Genomic DNA, 17,327 nt, shown 5'->3' with positions numbered 1-17,327 from the left:
TCCAAGGAGAATTTTTAAGTCACTTTTCCATTTAGTCGCAACTTGCTTCTTTTTTTCAGCTTTTGTTTGTAGCAAGAATGTTAGACTCTATATTATTCATTTTATTTTTTAGATTTTTATTTTTAAATGCTTATCTATCATAAGTTAATACCACCTTGATTTTGAAGTTCATAGGACTTATGAGAAAAAAAAAGACTAAACCTAGGAGAATCCAGCTTTACTGGCTTTCATTTCAGGAGGAAGCTTCAGTTCATTTCTCTCTTGGCTACACTATTTTCGGATTCAACTGATTTTTCTACCATATTCCAGGTCATTATTGGCAAAATGTCATCTTGCAAAATCCCATCAACTTTGGTATTTCACCTCATCACCACCCTCCAGGCTTCTGATTAGAGAGAGAGCCATGAACTCCAAAACCTCCATTTATGGAGGAAGTTCAGGTCCTATTGTCTCCTCATTTGAACCCCACTTTCTTCTTCTATAGAATAAATTCTTTTATAGCACTAAGTTCTTGAAATGTTGAAAGACTTCAGAATTATTCTATTCTAGAGGACTATTCTAGAGGACTCCCAATGAAACATACTATCCCTATATTGCCAGAAATGGAGGACTCAAAAGTATAGATCAAAACATATTTTTTGGATATGATCAATGTGAGAATCTATTATATTTGGCTATTTACATTTATTACAAAGTTTTTTCTAGGGTTCACTTTTTTCATTCATTTATATATTTTTTTCACTCATCTATGGCTTTTTCTACATAGATAACTCCCTGGTAAGGAAATATTCTTTAACAAGGTAGGTCTTTTGTTTTTTTTGGTTTTTTTAGTTTTTGCAAGGCAATGGGGTTAAGTGGCTTGCCCAAGGCCACACAGCTAGGTAATTATTAAGTGTCTGAGGCCGGATTTGAACTCAGGTACTCCTCCAGGTCCGGTGCTCTATCCATTGTGCCACTTAGCTGCCCCACACAAGGTAGATCTTTGAATGCCTGAGATACTAAGAAGTTTCATGAATTACTCAGTATTACCAACCCAAGTCATGCTGACATTATACATTCTATATAAAAGTGGGTTTATTAATAGTAATTAAGCAATGCCCTTTTAAAAAAGACCTAGCACCATTCAGACTTGTTCCTAATATACTTTGTGAAAGTAGACAAGACTGGAGAAATCTTCACTCCCGTTTGATGACTCTAAACTTAAAGAGGAGAAACATAGATTTGGAGTTTAAATGAACCTTAGAATTCACAGAGTCCAACCCCTTCATTTCTAAAGATGAGCAAACTGAGGTGGGCGGGGGGAATATGTGAAATGATTTGTTTAATGTAAGAATTAACAAAGTATCTGTGTTAAGGTGAAAACATCCCTAGTTGGTGGGGTTACTTGAAGGAACTTTGTCTTAAACTTGGGGACATTCTAGATTTAAAGATGTCTGATTACTTTCAAAATGAAATTTGTATAGACAGACATTTATATTGCACTTTAAGAAAAGTACTTTCATATATTACAAAACAATTAACATTTCTATAGAGCTTTTAGGCTTGCAAAGTACTTTACAAATATTATCCCAGTTGATCATAACAATTCTCAGAGGGGAGTTCTATTATTATCATCAGAAACCTCTGAGACAAGCCCAGGTTGAGTGACTTGTCCAGGGACACACAGCTAGTGTCTGAGGCAATTGGAATCCAGATCTTCTTCACTCTAATACCAGTCCTCTCTTCACCATGGCACCTCTCACCTCCATTTTTTTTTTTTTTAGGTTTTTGCAAGGCAAATGGGTTTGAGTGGCTTGCCCAAGGCCACACAGCTAGGTTTTTATTAAGTGTCTGAGACCGGATTTGAACCCAGGTACTCCTGACTCCAGGGCCGGTGCTTTATCTACTGCGCCACCTAGCCGCCCTCACCTCCATTTTTAAGATGAGGTGAGGAAATTTACACAGGGTCATACATTTACTAAATCAAAGGTTGTATTTGAAACCAAGCCCCTCCAGAATTTTACCTTTGAAACCTCTCAAAATTACCTCTTTCTTCTGACACCACAGGCTCTCATCAATTCAAGTCTGGACTATTGAAACAGTCTATTGATTTCAATAGTCTAGACTTGACTGAAACAGCCTGTTGGTTTCACTAGTCCAGACCCAGCCTATTGGTGGGTCTACTTGTCCTACAACTCTCCTCTCTCCAATTCATTTTTTTTTAATGTTTTTGCAAGGCAAATGGGATTAAGTGGCTTGCCCAAGGCCACACAGGTAATTATTAAGTGTCTGAGGCCCCATTTGAAAGCAGGTACTCCTGACTCCAGGGCCGGTGCTCTATCCACTGTACCACCTAGCCGTCCCTCCAATTCATTTTCCATTAGAACTCCAAGGTGGTTTCCCTAAAGTTCAGGTCTGACTGTCACTCCCTATACTTTGCTCATTAAACTCCAGTGGTTCTGTATCACCTCATTTTCTGGAATTCAAAGTCCTTTATAACCTAGGCCCCTTTTACTTTTCCATTCTTCTTACAACTCATTCCCTGTCAAATATTCCTGTATCCAATGACACTGCCCTACTTCCTAACTTATTCCATAAACAAGACGCTCCATCTCCAGCATCTAGGCATTTTCTCCAACGGTTCCCCAAACCTACCTAGAATATTCTCCCTCCATAACTCCAACTGTTAACTGTGCTTTCCTTTAAGTGTCAACTAAAATTTTATTTTTCATTGTAAATATTCACCAACTTCTCTTGATTACAGTGACTTTTCTCACTTAATTATTTCCCATTTACTTTGGTTATAACTTGCTTTGTATATATTTGCTTGTGTGGTGTCTCCTCCATTAGATAATGAACTCCTTTAAGGGTGAGGATTATCTTTTGCCTATCTTTGTATCCCCAGAACCTAGTACAATGTTTGGCACATAAGAGTCACTTAATAAATGTTTATTGATTGATCAATTGACTGCAAGTTTAAGTGTAAGTTTACTAGAAAGCTCACAGGTATTTTACAACTTCATAATGTTATGAAAGCTAGGAGTGAACTCTGAATGATTAAAGATCATGCCAACCTGATGGGCCTGCTGTTATTTTGTTATGGGAGCAAAAAATACCAAGGTTGATTAGTACTTGGTAGTAAGGTACTAATGGATAGAGTTTTAGATTTGTTATTAAAACTGAATTCTAGCACTAAGAAACTTCAGCACCTCAGACAAATCACAATCTCTGTGCAGTTTCCTCATTTGTGAAATGGAGAAGTATTGTCAAAAGGAGACCACAGAACTGTAGCTAGACTTTAATATGTAATTTATGTAGACTTAAATAACAAAATAAAGTATTATAAATAGCTATAAAAATGCCATTCAAAAAATCATTACCTAGAATGAGTCAGTGTGGGTGGTAAGGAGAACAAAACTTAACCTAGTCAGGAGAAACTGGATTTGAATCTTGTCCTCTTCACTTGACATTATTGTGCCTCACTTTTCTCATCTGTAAAATGGTGGTTGGGAGCATAATCCTCACAGTGTCAAAGGTATTTACCAGTTAGTTGTATGATTCATGAGTGTAGTGAATTACCAATGTAAATTTTGTAATTTGAAATTTTAACCTCCTGACAGAGGAAAAATGTACTAAATATGAAAAATGGCATGCAATTTTTGACAAGGTTATTTATAGAAACTTTTTTTTATTTGACTATGGGTATTTGTTAAAAGGTTATGTTTTTCTTTAAGAGGACATATGTTGGGGCGGCTAGGTGGCACAGTGGATAAAGCACGGCCTTGGAGTCAGGAGTACCTGGGTTCAAATGCAGTCTCAGATACTTAATAATTACCTAGCTGTGTGGCTTTGGGCAAGCCACTTAACCTCATTTGCCTTGCAAAAACCTAGGGAAAAAAAAGAGAAAATTTTTTTTTAATTGAAAAACATTTTAAAAGACCCAGGGGTCACTTTAGGGCTTTGAGAGGTTACATGTCTTGCCCTATTGTCACAGCTATGTGTCTGAGGCAAGATTTGAACTCAGAATTTCTTGACTTCCAAAGTTAGCCTCCATACTCACAATGTCAGGTTGCTTTTTAAATATAAATTATTATTTGGATGGAAATTTCCTAAAATTGCCCCCCCCCCTTTTCATAGATTGCAATCTCACTTAAGGCAGGGGCAGTGTTTTATTTTATCTTTATAAATCTCAATTTGGGCTCCTTTGACTTTTCCACCAAGCCTCCTGTATTCTTTCATCATCCTGCAAGAGCCAATCAGCCTCCCTGGAGGGTAGAAACATGAATTCTACTTCCATTTAAGTAGAGGTTATATGACAAATGAGCAGGATAGAGTGCTAGGTGTGTAGCCAGGAAAACTGAAGTTCAGTTATGATTTCTGATATGTGGTTGCTTCTTTCCCTTCTTTCATTATCAAAGAGGACCAAAACAAACATCACTATATGTTGGGGGCAAGTTACACTATTTCCAGCTATGATCCATCAGGCCAATATGAGTTCAGAATGCTCTAACATAGGACAGGCACAAATAGTCTGTGTGAACACTTGAAATTTATTACTATAAACTTGAGTATCTCACATTTCCGTTGAGCAACTTCCATTCTGCTTTGCTCATAGAGCACAGTAGGGGTAGTTAGATGACACAGTGATAGTCGGTGGATAGAGCACTAGCCTTGGAGTCAGGAGGATCAGAGTTCAAACAACTGACACTGCTATGTGACTCTGGGCAAATCACTTAACCCTGATTGCCTCACATCCAGAACCATCTCCAGTCATCCTGATTCATATCTGGCCACTGGACCCAGATGACTCTAGAGGAGAAAGTGAGGTTGGTGACTCAGCACAGCACCCCCTCACTCTAATCCAATTCACAAGCTTGTCATGGCATCACCTCCGTGATGTTGTAGTCTTCTTTGAGAATGAAAAACAAACATTATTGTAGAGCACCATAACCTCTCTGAGAGATCACTCTATATTGGGCAGTCCTATGCCAGTATCTCCTTGCTGCGCAATCAATTCCAAGGTTCTTAAGAGTGACCTTCAGCGTCCCTGTCTCTCCTTCTGACACGCCCCCCCCCCCCCCATGGGCACTTGCCCTGTGTGAGTTCTCTATAAAATAGTCATTTTGGCAAGTAGACCTTTGGTATTCAAATTATGTAGCCAATTCATCTGAGTTTTGCTCTCTTAAAGTTTAAATACTTGACAGTGTGACCTCAGGCAAGTCATTTAGTCCCTCTTTACCTTAATCTGCAGGAGAAGGAAATGGAAAACTATTCTGGTATCTTTACCGAGAAAATTTCATGAAAATATTGGTGTTTTACAATCCACAGGGTCACAAAGAATTGCTCATGACTGAACAATACAGGGCAAATATCCTGTTTCTCATCTGACTCTGACTGTATTCATTATTTTAATTTTATTTTTCTTTAACTTTTCCATCAAGCTCTAGTTCCAGGTGCATCCTCACCACCATTCCCCCTCCTACACCTCCCATTCCCCCCACCCTCTTTACATCCTCCCACAATTCAGTTCCTTTTCTATTTGTTCTCTTAGTAAATTCCTTAAGGATCAGTACTGGCTTTCTAGTACTTTACCCAGTTGTGGTACATAATAGTGAGTGTTTCAAATGTTTATTGACCATTGATTATGAGCCCAGCTACCAAGAATGCGTACAGTAGACACATAATCAACAAATATTTATTATGTGCATACCATGTGCCAGACTCGGATAAAGTTCGGAGACAAAAATAAAATAAATTAAACAACACCTACCCACAAGGAACATACATTCTAAAAGATGGAATTGTTGTGGAAAACTTCACTCACATTCTGAACAGAAAGTATTTTCTGGACCAACAAAAGAACCCAAACAATGACAATGCCAAAATGAGGGAGTTTTGAGGAAAAGAAGGGAAGAGGTATTTGCTGAAAGAAGGGAAAGAGTTTACCTGCAAATGAAAGAGGGAGTCCCCTCAATCCCCACAATCAATTAGGAAAACTAGAGAATCTAGAAGTTCCTACTCCCAGGTATTGACTAAAGCTCTTCTTTCTTTCTCTATAGCCTCCCAAGGTCCTCCAGTTTTTCCAATCAATGAATTATTTTAACTGCTCTCAATTACTCTCTGGGATTAAATGATCCCAAGACTCTGCTATGAATTCTCCACTCTCTTTAGCTGTTTCACCAGAACTTTTCTCCCCTTTCACATAATTACCACTTAAAAATGAAACTTAGCTATTGGTAACAGGTCTCAGTTTTTCTCAGGAGGAGAGGGAGGGGCAAAGCAATCAATTGCTATCGCTTAAGCAAAAGCAGACAAACGCCTGTCGATTTGCATATGAATTGATTTGTGTGGGGGAAGGAGGAAGGGCTGGAAAGGTAGATTGAAGGTAAATGCTTTTAAGAAAAGTACGGAAAAGAGGAGACCGAGCAGTTTGGAAGGAGAAAAGCTACCGGTGAGAAAACTTGGGATACAAATTGAAATCAATCTAGTTTAAATGGAAGAGAAAAAAAATCTTTTCTAGGCACCATCCAAATTAAGTCTAGAATTATTTATTCTGGAATTAACAGGGGGTGGATTCAATATTCTAATGGAGTTATTCACCCATCCAGTCTGTTTCCTAAGTGTTCCTTTTCAGTAAGGTGACTTAGATCCTTCTCACTGCAGGAGGGAGGTCTCCGATCCTTTGCTTTTGCCCCCTAAAGAATTGGGTTCCAATGGATTTTTTCTCTAGTAAGGATTTCACTTTGTTCCTGAGGAGGCCAAAAACAAGGCTCCTTATAAAAGGGAGGAGAGGGACAAAGGTATGAAGTAAGTTTTAAGTATGGAAGTATGAAAATGTTTTTAAAGAAATTATGAAGTGAGAGATGGGGGGAATTAAAAAAAAGAGGGCGGTGTGATTAGATGTCTTCTTGGAATTCATTTAGAGAATCTGTTTTATAGAATTGAGTTTTGAAGAGTGTTCTCTTTATTCCAGTCTTGTCTTGGAGATAATTCAAAATGATTCCCTCTTACAAATAGCAAACAGAAGTACAAAAGCTAAATGACCAGTATCCTAGGCTCACAGCATTATGGAGATGAAAGAAAATCTTGTTGAACCTGGCATTTTACAAATGAAGGAAGTGACACCTAGAGAAGTAGAAGTAGCAAGTCTGGAGGTCAAGGTAAGTGTTGGAGTTTGAGGGCCAACCTAAAACTCCTGGAGTCATGAACCTTTCTGGTTTCTGTCACACTTTCCCTAGGTCTTTTAGACCTAGAAAGACTTGTATGCCAAGCAGAGAAGGACAGCAGTCCTAGGTTAGGCTGGTCCTTAGAATAAAATTGAGGTAATCTAGAAAGTGTGAACTCTAGTTCTGAGTGTGATGCTGCTCTGGGATTTGAAGTCATTTCACCTCTCCTCTGCTCAGTTTCATATGTGTAAAATTAGGGTCTTAGGGGCGGCTAGGTGGCACAGTGGATGGAGCACTGGCCTTGGAGTCGGGAGTACCTGAGTTCAAATCCGGCCTCAGACACTTAATAATTACCTAGCTGTGTGGCCTTGGGCAAGCCACTTAACCCCATTTGCCTTGCAAAAAAAAATACACCTTAAAAGTCTCTTTGTGCTTAATAAATCATCTTGAGGAATGGAAATATATTGAGATAAATATAGCCTAGGTGGCTCAGTCTAGAGGTAAAAAGTTCAGGAATTCGGTTTTTATTTGTATCTGTGCTTTTATCCTTTCAGTACTAACTCAAAACTGGAGAGAAACCCTGTAATTCAATATTTCATTCATTTCTATTTTTTCCCTCCATACCATTTCTCTCCAGAATATCCATATTCCTTCTAGCTGAGGTTTGCAGAGCACCTTTAAATTTTTTTTTAGTTTTCTTTGCAAAGCAAATGGGGTTAAGTGGCTTGCCCAAGGCCACACAGCTAGGTAATTATTAAGTGTCTGAGAACGGATTTGAACTCAGGTACTCCTGACTCCAGGGCTGTGGTGCTTTATCCACTGCGCCACCTAGCTACCCTGCACCTTTAAATTTTTTAAAGCATTTCACCTATTTATCTTGAGGGTGGGCCAGGGTAGTATGCCCTAGCAGAGCATTTTATAGACTGATACTTTTTTTTAAGAACTCTTCTGTGGAAGTGGAAGAAGAGATTCCAGCCAATAATACAGACAAAACAAAGGAAGTCAAGATGGTGCATGAGTCCAGTTTGGCAATGGATGTTCAGCAGAGAGAAAATGGGACAGCTGTGATGGCAGCATGGGCCAAGTTGCTGGCAGATGCTCAGGCCAAGATGAAAGTAGCACCCCAACTCCAAGGATTTACCCTGGCGGAGTCAGGAAATCTTGAGGAAGCTGGTGGGTCTTCCACACTGCTATTAAATTCTACTCTCCTCAAAAACATTAAGGAAACTAAGTTTACTCAAATTTCATGTAATGATTGAAAATATGTTTTTTCTCAATGACTACCAAATTATTACCTCATGTTAAAATGAAATCAAAGTAATGTCAAGTCATTGTTGAAGGAAGTAGAAAGTATGCATGGGTAGATGATAAAAAATTAAATATACAATGAACCTCTACAAAAGTGTGATACTTGAAGATAATAGTAAAAATACATTTTAAAAAAATCTTAATTATATTAATTTTAACTCCAATAATTGTGAAGTTTCTTAGTTACTGTTTTCAAAATGCATTTCTGTTCTTAATTTAATGCAGATTTTTGTTACTATTAATGAATTAGTAGTCTTGTCCTTTTTTTTTCACTTCGATGGCTCTTATGACCTTATTAAAGTTTTGAAGTCCAATCCATAGGGAAAAAAATAATTTTAGAATTGTGTTGTTCAGGAGGGTCCTTGAATAAAAAACAAAATATGAAAAAAAAATTCTACTCTCCTTTAGGGTGCATCCCAAAGACAAAGTAGTAGTTGGTGGATTCTTCCTCTGATCTGTAACAGAGCAAGGATAGGAGAAATAGTTTTGTGGTCTTGAATAACCCTATCTTTCATTTTTTTCTCTTTCAGTTGTACATTTTCCAAAGAAGACTAAGTCTGATATAGATTCTTCAACACCTCAGAAATCTCAGAATGATGAGGTTCCTTCTATGCCCACCCCTCTGCCTCCACTGCATATCTTATCCCGAAATATTCTGCAGGTCTGGTGCCAGAGACTCAATATCAGTAAAAATGGCAGGGTGAGTCAGTCATTGAAGTCTATGGTAGGCTTTGTTAATACAATTTTTTTAAAAGGCAGAAGTTAGGGGCAGCTAGGTGGCACAATGGATAGAGAGCCTCTGCCCTGGAGTCAGAAGGACCTGCTTTCACATCCAGCCTCAGATACCTAATAATTACCCAGCTGTGTGACCTTGGGTGAGTCACTTAACCCCATTGCCTTGCAAAAAAAAATCCAAAAGGCAGAAGATAGTCCCTGCTCCCACACTCTATTGGAGAACTCCTAGGAATTTATACTACTAAGCAACAGGGAAGGAAGGACCCTGGTTTATGTTTTCCTTTTATCAATTGATTTGCCTGTTTTCTTTTTTGCTCTTTCAGAAGCACATTCTATACAAGAGACTTTTGGAGCATGTGTCACCTTCTGAACAAGTGAGTAAGCTTTAAGAAAGATGAGAGAAGGTAGCCATGGTACAGTGGAGTGAGAACTGGACTTGGAATCAAAGGACCCAAGTACAAGTCTCTTCTCTACTACTTACTACCTGTGAGAGCTTGGTGAAATCACCTTACCTCTCCTGGACTATTTCCTCATCTCTAAAATGAGAGGGTTAATCTCAAAGGTTGATCTTTTTCAGCTACAAATCTGTCTTTTGAGGCTACCACTTTGTATTTTCCCTTGACTCATGTCTCTGATGGCATGGTTGCCTTCTTTTACTTTGTCATAACTTTCATACTCAGGAAGCAACCATAAAGAGAATGGGCAAAAAAAAAAGGTTTATTATTATTATCCTACCTCTGCTATTAACTAGCAATGTGTCCTTGAGTAAACCAGATCTTAATTCTCCCAGTTCTCAAAGGCCATAATAATCCATTGTTTCTTGTGCCTTTTCCATAAATCAAAGTGTTGGGTGGGAGGTGGGTGAAGTATTGAAGGGAGACTGAAGCTCTAGTATCTCTGGGCATTTGTCTTCCCAATAACTGTGAATTCAATTTATAGGACACTTCTAGCATAGAAGAAAAGACCCAATGGTTAAAAATCAAAACAGAAATTTTAAGTGAAGAAGATTCTCTAGATGAAAGTCAAACAGTGGCCAAAGCAGCATACACAATGACAAAAAAGAAAAAGAAAAGAGACACAACAAAGACTGCTCTTGTCCAGACAGCCAGCATGGCATCCTGGAGCAGACTTATGGCAACAGTGAAGTCCAAGGCTGTATGGCCCATGCCCATATCTTCTGAGTCTGCTAGGTCTGAGCAATCAGGTAAGATCAAATATGCCTTACTTAGTTCAGTTAGCCCTATTTCAGGAATTTCCTTATACATGCAACCTCTGGTAAGGAGGTGGGGAGTAATGATCATCAGGATAACTAGAAGTTTGCTTCATGACCTATGGAAGAATGTGTATATTTAAAAAAAAAATTTGTGACATCAGGAAAATATAAATTAAGGAATTCATTTGATATAGAAAATTAACTCTCTCTTATTTAGGACAATAATTATCACTATTGAAGATGATAAAGGTTGTTAGATTTTGCCCCTTTTTCTTTTCTCTCCACTCAACTATTCTTCCAGGGCTTTGGCTCTACCTCACAGGGTTATTGAATAGATCTAACACATTAGTGTTATATTAGCTAACAAGTGTTTTGTAGAAAGTAAATAGAGAAATTTCCTTAGAGTCAGGAGATTTGGTAAAAAAAATCTCAGCTCTGACACCAACAAGGTGTGCCCATTGTATGGCAACTTTTTTTAAAACTCTGGATCGGAAATAAGAAGGAAGAGACAAAATGACAGAAAAGCCAAAGGCTTGCTTGGGTCTTCCCAGATATCTTCAAAATATTTCCTCAAAACAAATTCTGGAGCAGTAAAACCCACAAAAGGACAGGATAAACAATTTACCAGCTCAAGAAACTTAAAAGTTCTGTGGGAAAGGTTTATTGTACCAGGATAAGGCTGGAGCTCAGTCCAGAGCAGGGTGTGGGCAAACTGGGTCCCAGCAAACCAGGAACTCTGTCCAGAGTTCTCAGCCCACAGATTTTAGAAAGTCAGAAGATTACAGGGGTCTCTTTGCTGGTACTGGGGGCAGGATTCTGTTACTTTTCCCATACTCAGATCCAGTTTGCAGTCCTGAGTGACAGTCCTAGGATGAAAAGAAACACTAGCACATCAGAGTTTGTGGCTGTGGTCGACTGGGGAACCTCATCATAGTAACAGTGCAGAAAAGAGTGCTTGTTGTCACTCACAAACCAGAGCAGGCAGCCTCTCCTTAGATCATAACACCTTGCAACAACTGAAAACTTACCTCTAGAAGGATCTTTGAAAATATCTGCCACAAAATCCTAAAACTTGAAAAAGTGACCGCTCGACCCTGGAAGTACAGCCCCACTATAGCAATTTCGACAAAAGTCAACAACTTAGTAAAAGGGTTACACACACACACACACACACACACACACACACACACACACATACACACACACAATACTATAGAAAATTACACCTTAAATAACAAATTGGGCCAAATATTAAAAGAGGTACAAAAAAATCCAATGAGGAGAAAAATTCATTGAAAAGCAGAATTGACCAAACAGGGAAAAAGGCACAAAAATTCACTGAAGAATTCCTTAAAAATTGAACTTGGAAAAGGAGGTGCAAAAGAAGAAAATAATTCCTTAAAACTTAGAATTGGGCAACAGGAAGCTAATGCCTTTGGAGACAACAATGAACAGTACACCAAAATCAAAAGAATGAAAAAATAGAGGACAATATGAAATATCTCATTGGAAAACTAACTGACCTGGAAAATAGATCCAGGAGAAATAATTTAAAAATTATTGGACTTCCTAAAAACCACATGGAAAAAAAGAATCTAAGCATCTTTCGAGAAATTATCAAGGAAAACTGCCCTGAAATTCTAGAGTCAGTGAGTTAAAGAGAAACTGAAAGAATCCACTGATCACTTCCTGAAAAAAATCACAAGATGAAAACTCCCAGGAATTCTTGGTTCAAAAGAAAATACTGTAAGCAGCCAGACAATTCAAATATGGAATCATTTGATATAGAAAATTGACTCTCAAAGTTGCCAGGGTTAGCAGTTTCTACATTAAGGTATCAAAAGGCTTAGAATATGATATTCTGGAAAGCAAAGAAGTCAGGATTGCAACCAAGAATCACCTACTCAGAAAAACTGAGTATAATCCTTGAAGAATAAAAATAGACACTCAATGAAATATAGAACTTTCAAGTTCTATATGAATTGATGAAAAGAGCAGAGTTGAATAGAAATTTTGACTTTGAAATAAAAACTCAGGAGAAGCATAAAAAGATAAACAGGAAAGATAAAGATTTCAATAAGTTTAAATTGTTTAAATTCTCACATGAGAAAAATATTTAACTTCTAAAATCTTTTTCTTTACTAGAATAGTTAGGAGTTTACTTAGGCAGAGGACATGGATATGAGTTGAATATAATTGATGATTAAAAAAACCTAAATTAAGTTATGAGAAAGACAAAGGCACTGGGAGAAGGGGGAAAGGGAGATATAGAAGGTGTAATTATCTCTGGCTAAACAATGACTCAAAGAGGGAATAACATACACACTCACTTAGAAATCTCTTATCCACCAGGAAAATGGGAAAGGAAAAGAATAAGAGAAATTATGGAGGTCGGGGCAGGATAGAAGGGAGGGTTGGATGGGGTAGATATAGAAAGCAAACATTTGGGAATGGACAGGATGAAAGGCAAGAAAAAGGATAAAAAAGGGTGAGAAAAATAGGATAGAGGGAAGTACTTAATGATTTGAATACAATTTAAAGCAAATTTCTCTGATAAAGATCTCATTTCTTTATATAGAGTTCAAAATCAAATTTTAAAAAATAAGCTATTCTAATGATAAATATAAATGGTCAAAGTATATAAACAGGCATTTTTCAGGCAAAAAATTCAATTCTATCTATAGTCAAATAAAATGCTTTAAATTACTAGTGTTTAGAGAAATTCAAATTAAATAACTCTGAGCTACTATTCCACATCTATCAATTTGTCTGATGACAGAAAAGGAAAAGACAAATGTTGGAGTGGTTGTGGTAAAAATTGGTTTACTGATACACTGTTGGTGAAGTTGTATACTGATTCAGTGATTCTATAGAGCAATTTTGTTCTTTTGATTTGCATTTTCTTTTATAACATGATTAATGTGGAAATAAGTTTTACATGAATGCACATGTAAAACTCATTTGCCTTCTCAGTAAAGGGTAGAGTGGAGGGAGGGGGAGAAAATTTGAAATTCAAAATCCATATTAAAATTTGCTTTTGCATATAGTGGGGGGGGGAATAAAAACATTAAATCATTTAAAAATAAAACTATGTCTCATTTTCCTGATTGTAAAACAAGACTGACAGTACTCATGCCAAATACTTCACAGGTCCTAAAGAATGAAATTTGTAAGTTTGGAAGTGCTATGAATTGTTATCTTATGACTTTAAGAAAGAAGATCATGGTGATACTCAGCCATTATAGTTAGATATGGAAGGAGGTAGACTTACAGGTAATTTGTGCTCTGAGTAGTGAAGAGATAAAGCAGCACAGCTAGTGCCTGATAAATGTTTATTGATCAGCTGATAATGTATGGATATAAAGGTAGTAGCATCATACTACTTTATACTTTCTCTATCTCTTTATATTTCCCTCTTCTTTTTCCCCAGATTTACCACGATGGTGTGTAGTACATGGTGAAGTTTTTCCAAACAATGTTTCTGGTTCAGCGCCTTTGAAGTTCCATGGTGGGCAGACCTGGGTGCCTGAAAATGATATATTGATCCCTCTCTTATTATTGCCTACCTGCTCTTTCCCACCCCCAGAAGTAGAAGACAATTGGTTGTGCCCCAAATGTGTCAACAGGTAACCTTGAGGTGTCTTTCTACATGGAAAAACTGGGCGGATATCTTCAATCAGTCATGGGGATTGGGATGAGGTTTTCTTGATTATCCATGTAATTTGGACAAAAGTTTGAAGTAAAGAGAGAATTTATTAAGTTTGAACAATTCAGTTAAATGGAGCTACAGTCTTATTCTAAGAAGGTTATTTGGCATTTTTGCAATATGTTGAAGTAAGAAAAATTGAGAAATAAAAGTCCCTTTCCCAACCTTTGCACATTTTTAGAAGAACCTAAGTGATGTAATAAATAGACCAGGCTTTGCTCAGACAATAAAAAAGCTTCAAAGATATTGAAGAAATTGAATCACTTGTAGGTCATTAAACAGTTTGTTTTTTAAATGGCTAACCTAGGCATTGAGGGTTAGAAGTGAAGGTGGTAGATAGGCATTCTGATCAGAGAAAATATATTCCTTGCTTAAGTTGAGCAATTACTGGCACTGATCATGCTAATAATTGACTTATTAAAAGCATTGGGGCTCTGGGAGAAGCACATAACTTCTTTGTATTTAGCTTTTCTATTTGTGACCAGGAAGTAGCTAGCATCAATAATCCAGCCCTTAGTCCTCTGAGCTAATCAAATTTTAAGGACAGTTTCAGTGAATTTTAAGGAAAAACTAGCCCATATCATACAGCAGGGCACTTGTAGATATATTTTCAAACACAAATGGGATATCTTATTTCACCTTGCTTTTTTAACTGGACCTCATTTTGTTCCACTCATCATACAAGAATTAATTTCCCATAAAAAATTTTTTTCTTATTTGCTGACTGCCACTTGTCCCTCTTTGAGGGGGCAATGTGAAAGTCTCTTTGATTTCAGGTCAAGTCACTAAGTTTGTCTCAATTTCCTTGTAGGAATAAAATCCTGATGGACAATATTCTCTAACCATAAAGGATCAAGGCTACAAGACTGTTTTTCACTTCTGCAAGATACTGGCTTATAAATGTGACTTTTCTTTCTTCAACTTAGATTTTCTTTCCCAGTCCTAGTTTTCATTAGGAAACAGTTCCATACATGCAGACATTTGGGAAGGATAGAAGAGACTTTACAAGTCACCAAGGTACAAAGGACCTGACATTGCAACCAAGTTCACATATTGCATTGTTTTAGTCAGCAGCTGAGGATAGAGAAAGGTGAAAATCTTACAACCAAATAAAATTTAAGTCTATCCATTACTTGTCCATCTTCTCCTGTCTCCTGCTAAATCTCCAAGACTGATATGGCTATGAATTCCTTTAAAAAAAAACAGTCAAAGATAATCAAATTTTTTGTATTTGTTGAGAAAATAACTATGGTCACATATGCTAAGATACAATCTCAATAAAAATTGCTGCTGAATATATGCTGCCTCACCCAAATTTCTTATTGTCTACTCATTGACTCAAAGGCAGCATATAATTCCAAAATATTTTGTATAGAATCTAATTCTGGGGGGGGGGGGGACCAGGTGATACAGTAAGGTGATAGCATAATTTGTTTTTTGTTTAAGACTATTTTCACACACAATGTGATACATAGATGAATTACAGTGACTCTGGAACAGGATTTGACTTGATATTCAGTCTCATCCACAATCTATGTGACTTTGGGAAAGTTATCTAGCCTCCCTAGCCTAATTCTTCATCAATAAAGTGGAGTTGGACTAGTGGATCTCTGAGGTTGCTTCTAGCTCTCAGTTCATTGTCAGCCATAGAAGTAGTTTGTAATTAGCTATTGACCTTTATCAGTATAAACCTGTTAAGTAGAAAATGATGAGCAAGCTTTCAAAATCTCAAAGTCTTAAGATTCATCAGAAAATTTGATCTGAGTAGATGATGCCAAACTTTTTTTTTTAGGTTTTTGCAAGGCAAACGAGGTTTAAGTGGCTTGCCCAAGGCCACACAGCTAGGTAATTATTAAGTGTCTGAGACCGATGCCAAACATTCTTAAAACTAATCAGTATAAAGCTAAGAAAGACTTCCTTGTCTACAAGCAATCAATCAATAAGCACAGAATGTCCCAAAGTCTTCATGCTAACAAGCTTTAATAGTTTAAATATTCTTGGGATACCCCGTATTTAATGAAGTGCCTATTAGGAAGCAGTCATTATACTATGACATCAGGGAGCTGATGCCATCACAAGCACATTAATTGGATTTGAGTGAGGGAGTGCTGTGCTAAGTCACTAGGTTCACTTTCTTCTGAACCATCTGAGTCTAAGGGGCCAGATATAAATTAGGACTACTGGTCTGGATGCAAGGCAGTCAGGGTTAAGTGGCTTGCCCAAGGTCACATAGTTGATAAGTGTCAAGGCCAGATTTAAACTCAGTTTCTCCTGACTCCAGGGGATAGGAGTACCAAAAATTCAATACTGCCTTCTCAGCATAAGTTTCCTATTCAGTTTTTCCTTTTGTTGAGTAAAAGTTGACCCTTTTAAGTAGGAATTTCTCAGACTTTGGGTGACACTTAATAAGGATTGTGAGGAAACTAGCTGTGCTGCTTTATCTCCCCACTACTTGGAGCACTAATTACCTCTAAGCCTACCCTCTTCCATATCTAATAATAATGGCTACCTATTACACCTCACCTATTTGACTTGTTCCACCAAAACTATATGACATTATTAGCTGAGATGAGATGATACATGAAATGTACTTTGGAGTTCTTAAGCCCACATAAACATTAGCTATTTTCATTAGTCTTATCCCCATTTTAAAGATAAAGTTGGCCCAGAAGTCAAGTGTAATATCAGAGCTTTCTCTGGTCTCTACAACCAGTCATCCACAATAAGTCATGTTGTATCTAATCTAGCCACTTCGGACTGGGGACATGGGTCTAGTCCTAGGTTTGTTCCCCTAACAAATTGTGGGTGAATTTGGGCAAATTTCTTTCCTTCTGAGGGCATTTTTTTCAGTAGGCTGAATTAAATCTCTATGGTCCTTTCTGGTTACAAAATTCTATGAGTCTATTGTTTTGTTTCCTTAAGGAAAGGAAAACTTTATCACAAAGGATTCTATAAAATTCAAATCTATATTCAATGTATGTTCTAGGCCAAAAATCAAATATGACAAATAGACTACAAAAATATAAGGAAATGTGTCTTCATAGCTGAACAGCTAGAGTTAGAGTACTATTTTAGTTTTATGCTAATCACTAGTCTAAGAACAGCGTGACATCAATGTATGGACGAACCCCACAAGGAGTATCAACCACAACTTGCCCTTCCTCCATCATTCATAGCCTAGGACTGTAGTAAGCCAGAGATGCAAAATTCCCAGTTCTCA

The 17,327-nt window shown here is 37.4% G+C and overlaps 1 protein-coding gene across 1 annotated transcript; it reads left to right on the top strand.

The window, feature by feature from the left end:
• Nucleotides 1-7,088: 7,088 nt before the first annotated feature.
• Nucleotides 7,089-14,949, top strand: LOC141521361 (developmental pluripotency-associated protein 4-like). The gene is made up of 7 exons (XM_074233852.1): nucleotides 7,089-7,139; nucleotides 8,087-8,318; nucleotides 8,984-9,153; nucleotides 9,512-9,562; nucleotides 10,128-10,392; nucleotides 13,832-14,027; nucleotides 14,919-14,949. The coding sequence occupies exons 1-7, from the start codon at nucleotides 7,089-7,091 to the stop codon at nucleotides 14,947-14,949; spliced, it is 996 nt and encodes a 331-aa protein (XP_074089953.1).
• The last annotated feature ends 2,378 nt before the right edge of the window (nucleotides 14,950-17,327 follow it).

The sequence above is a fragment of the Macrotis lagotis genome, chromosome 1, assembly GCF_037893015.1.
Source record: "Macrotis lagotis isolate mMagLag1 chromosome 1, bilby.v1.9.chrom.fasta, whole genome shotgun sequence".
Lineage (NCBI taxonomy): Eukaryota > Metazoa > Chordata > Mammalia > Peramelemorphia > Peramelidae > Macrotis > Macrotis lagotis.
The sequence above is the reverse complement of the archived record's forward strand: the minus strand, read 5'-3'. Positions and strand labels throughout refer to the sequence as shown.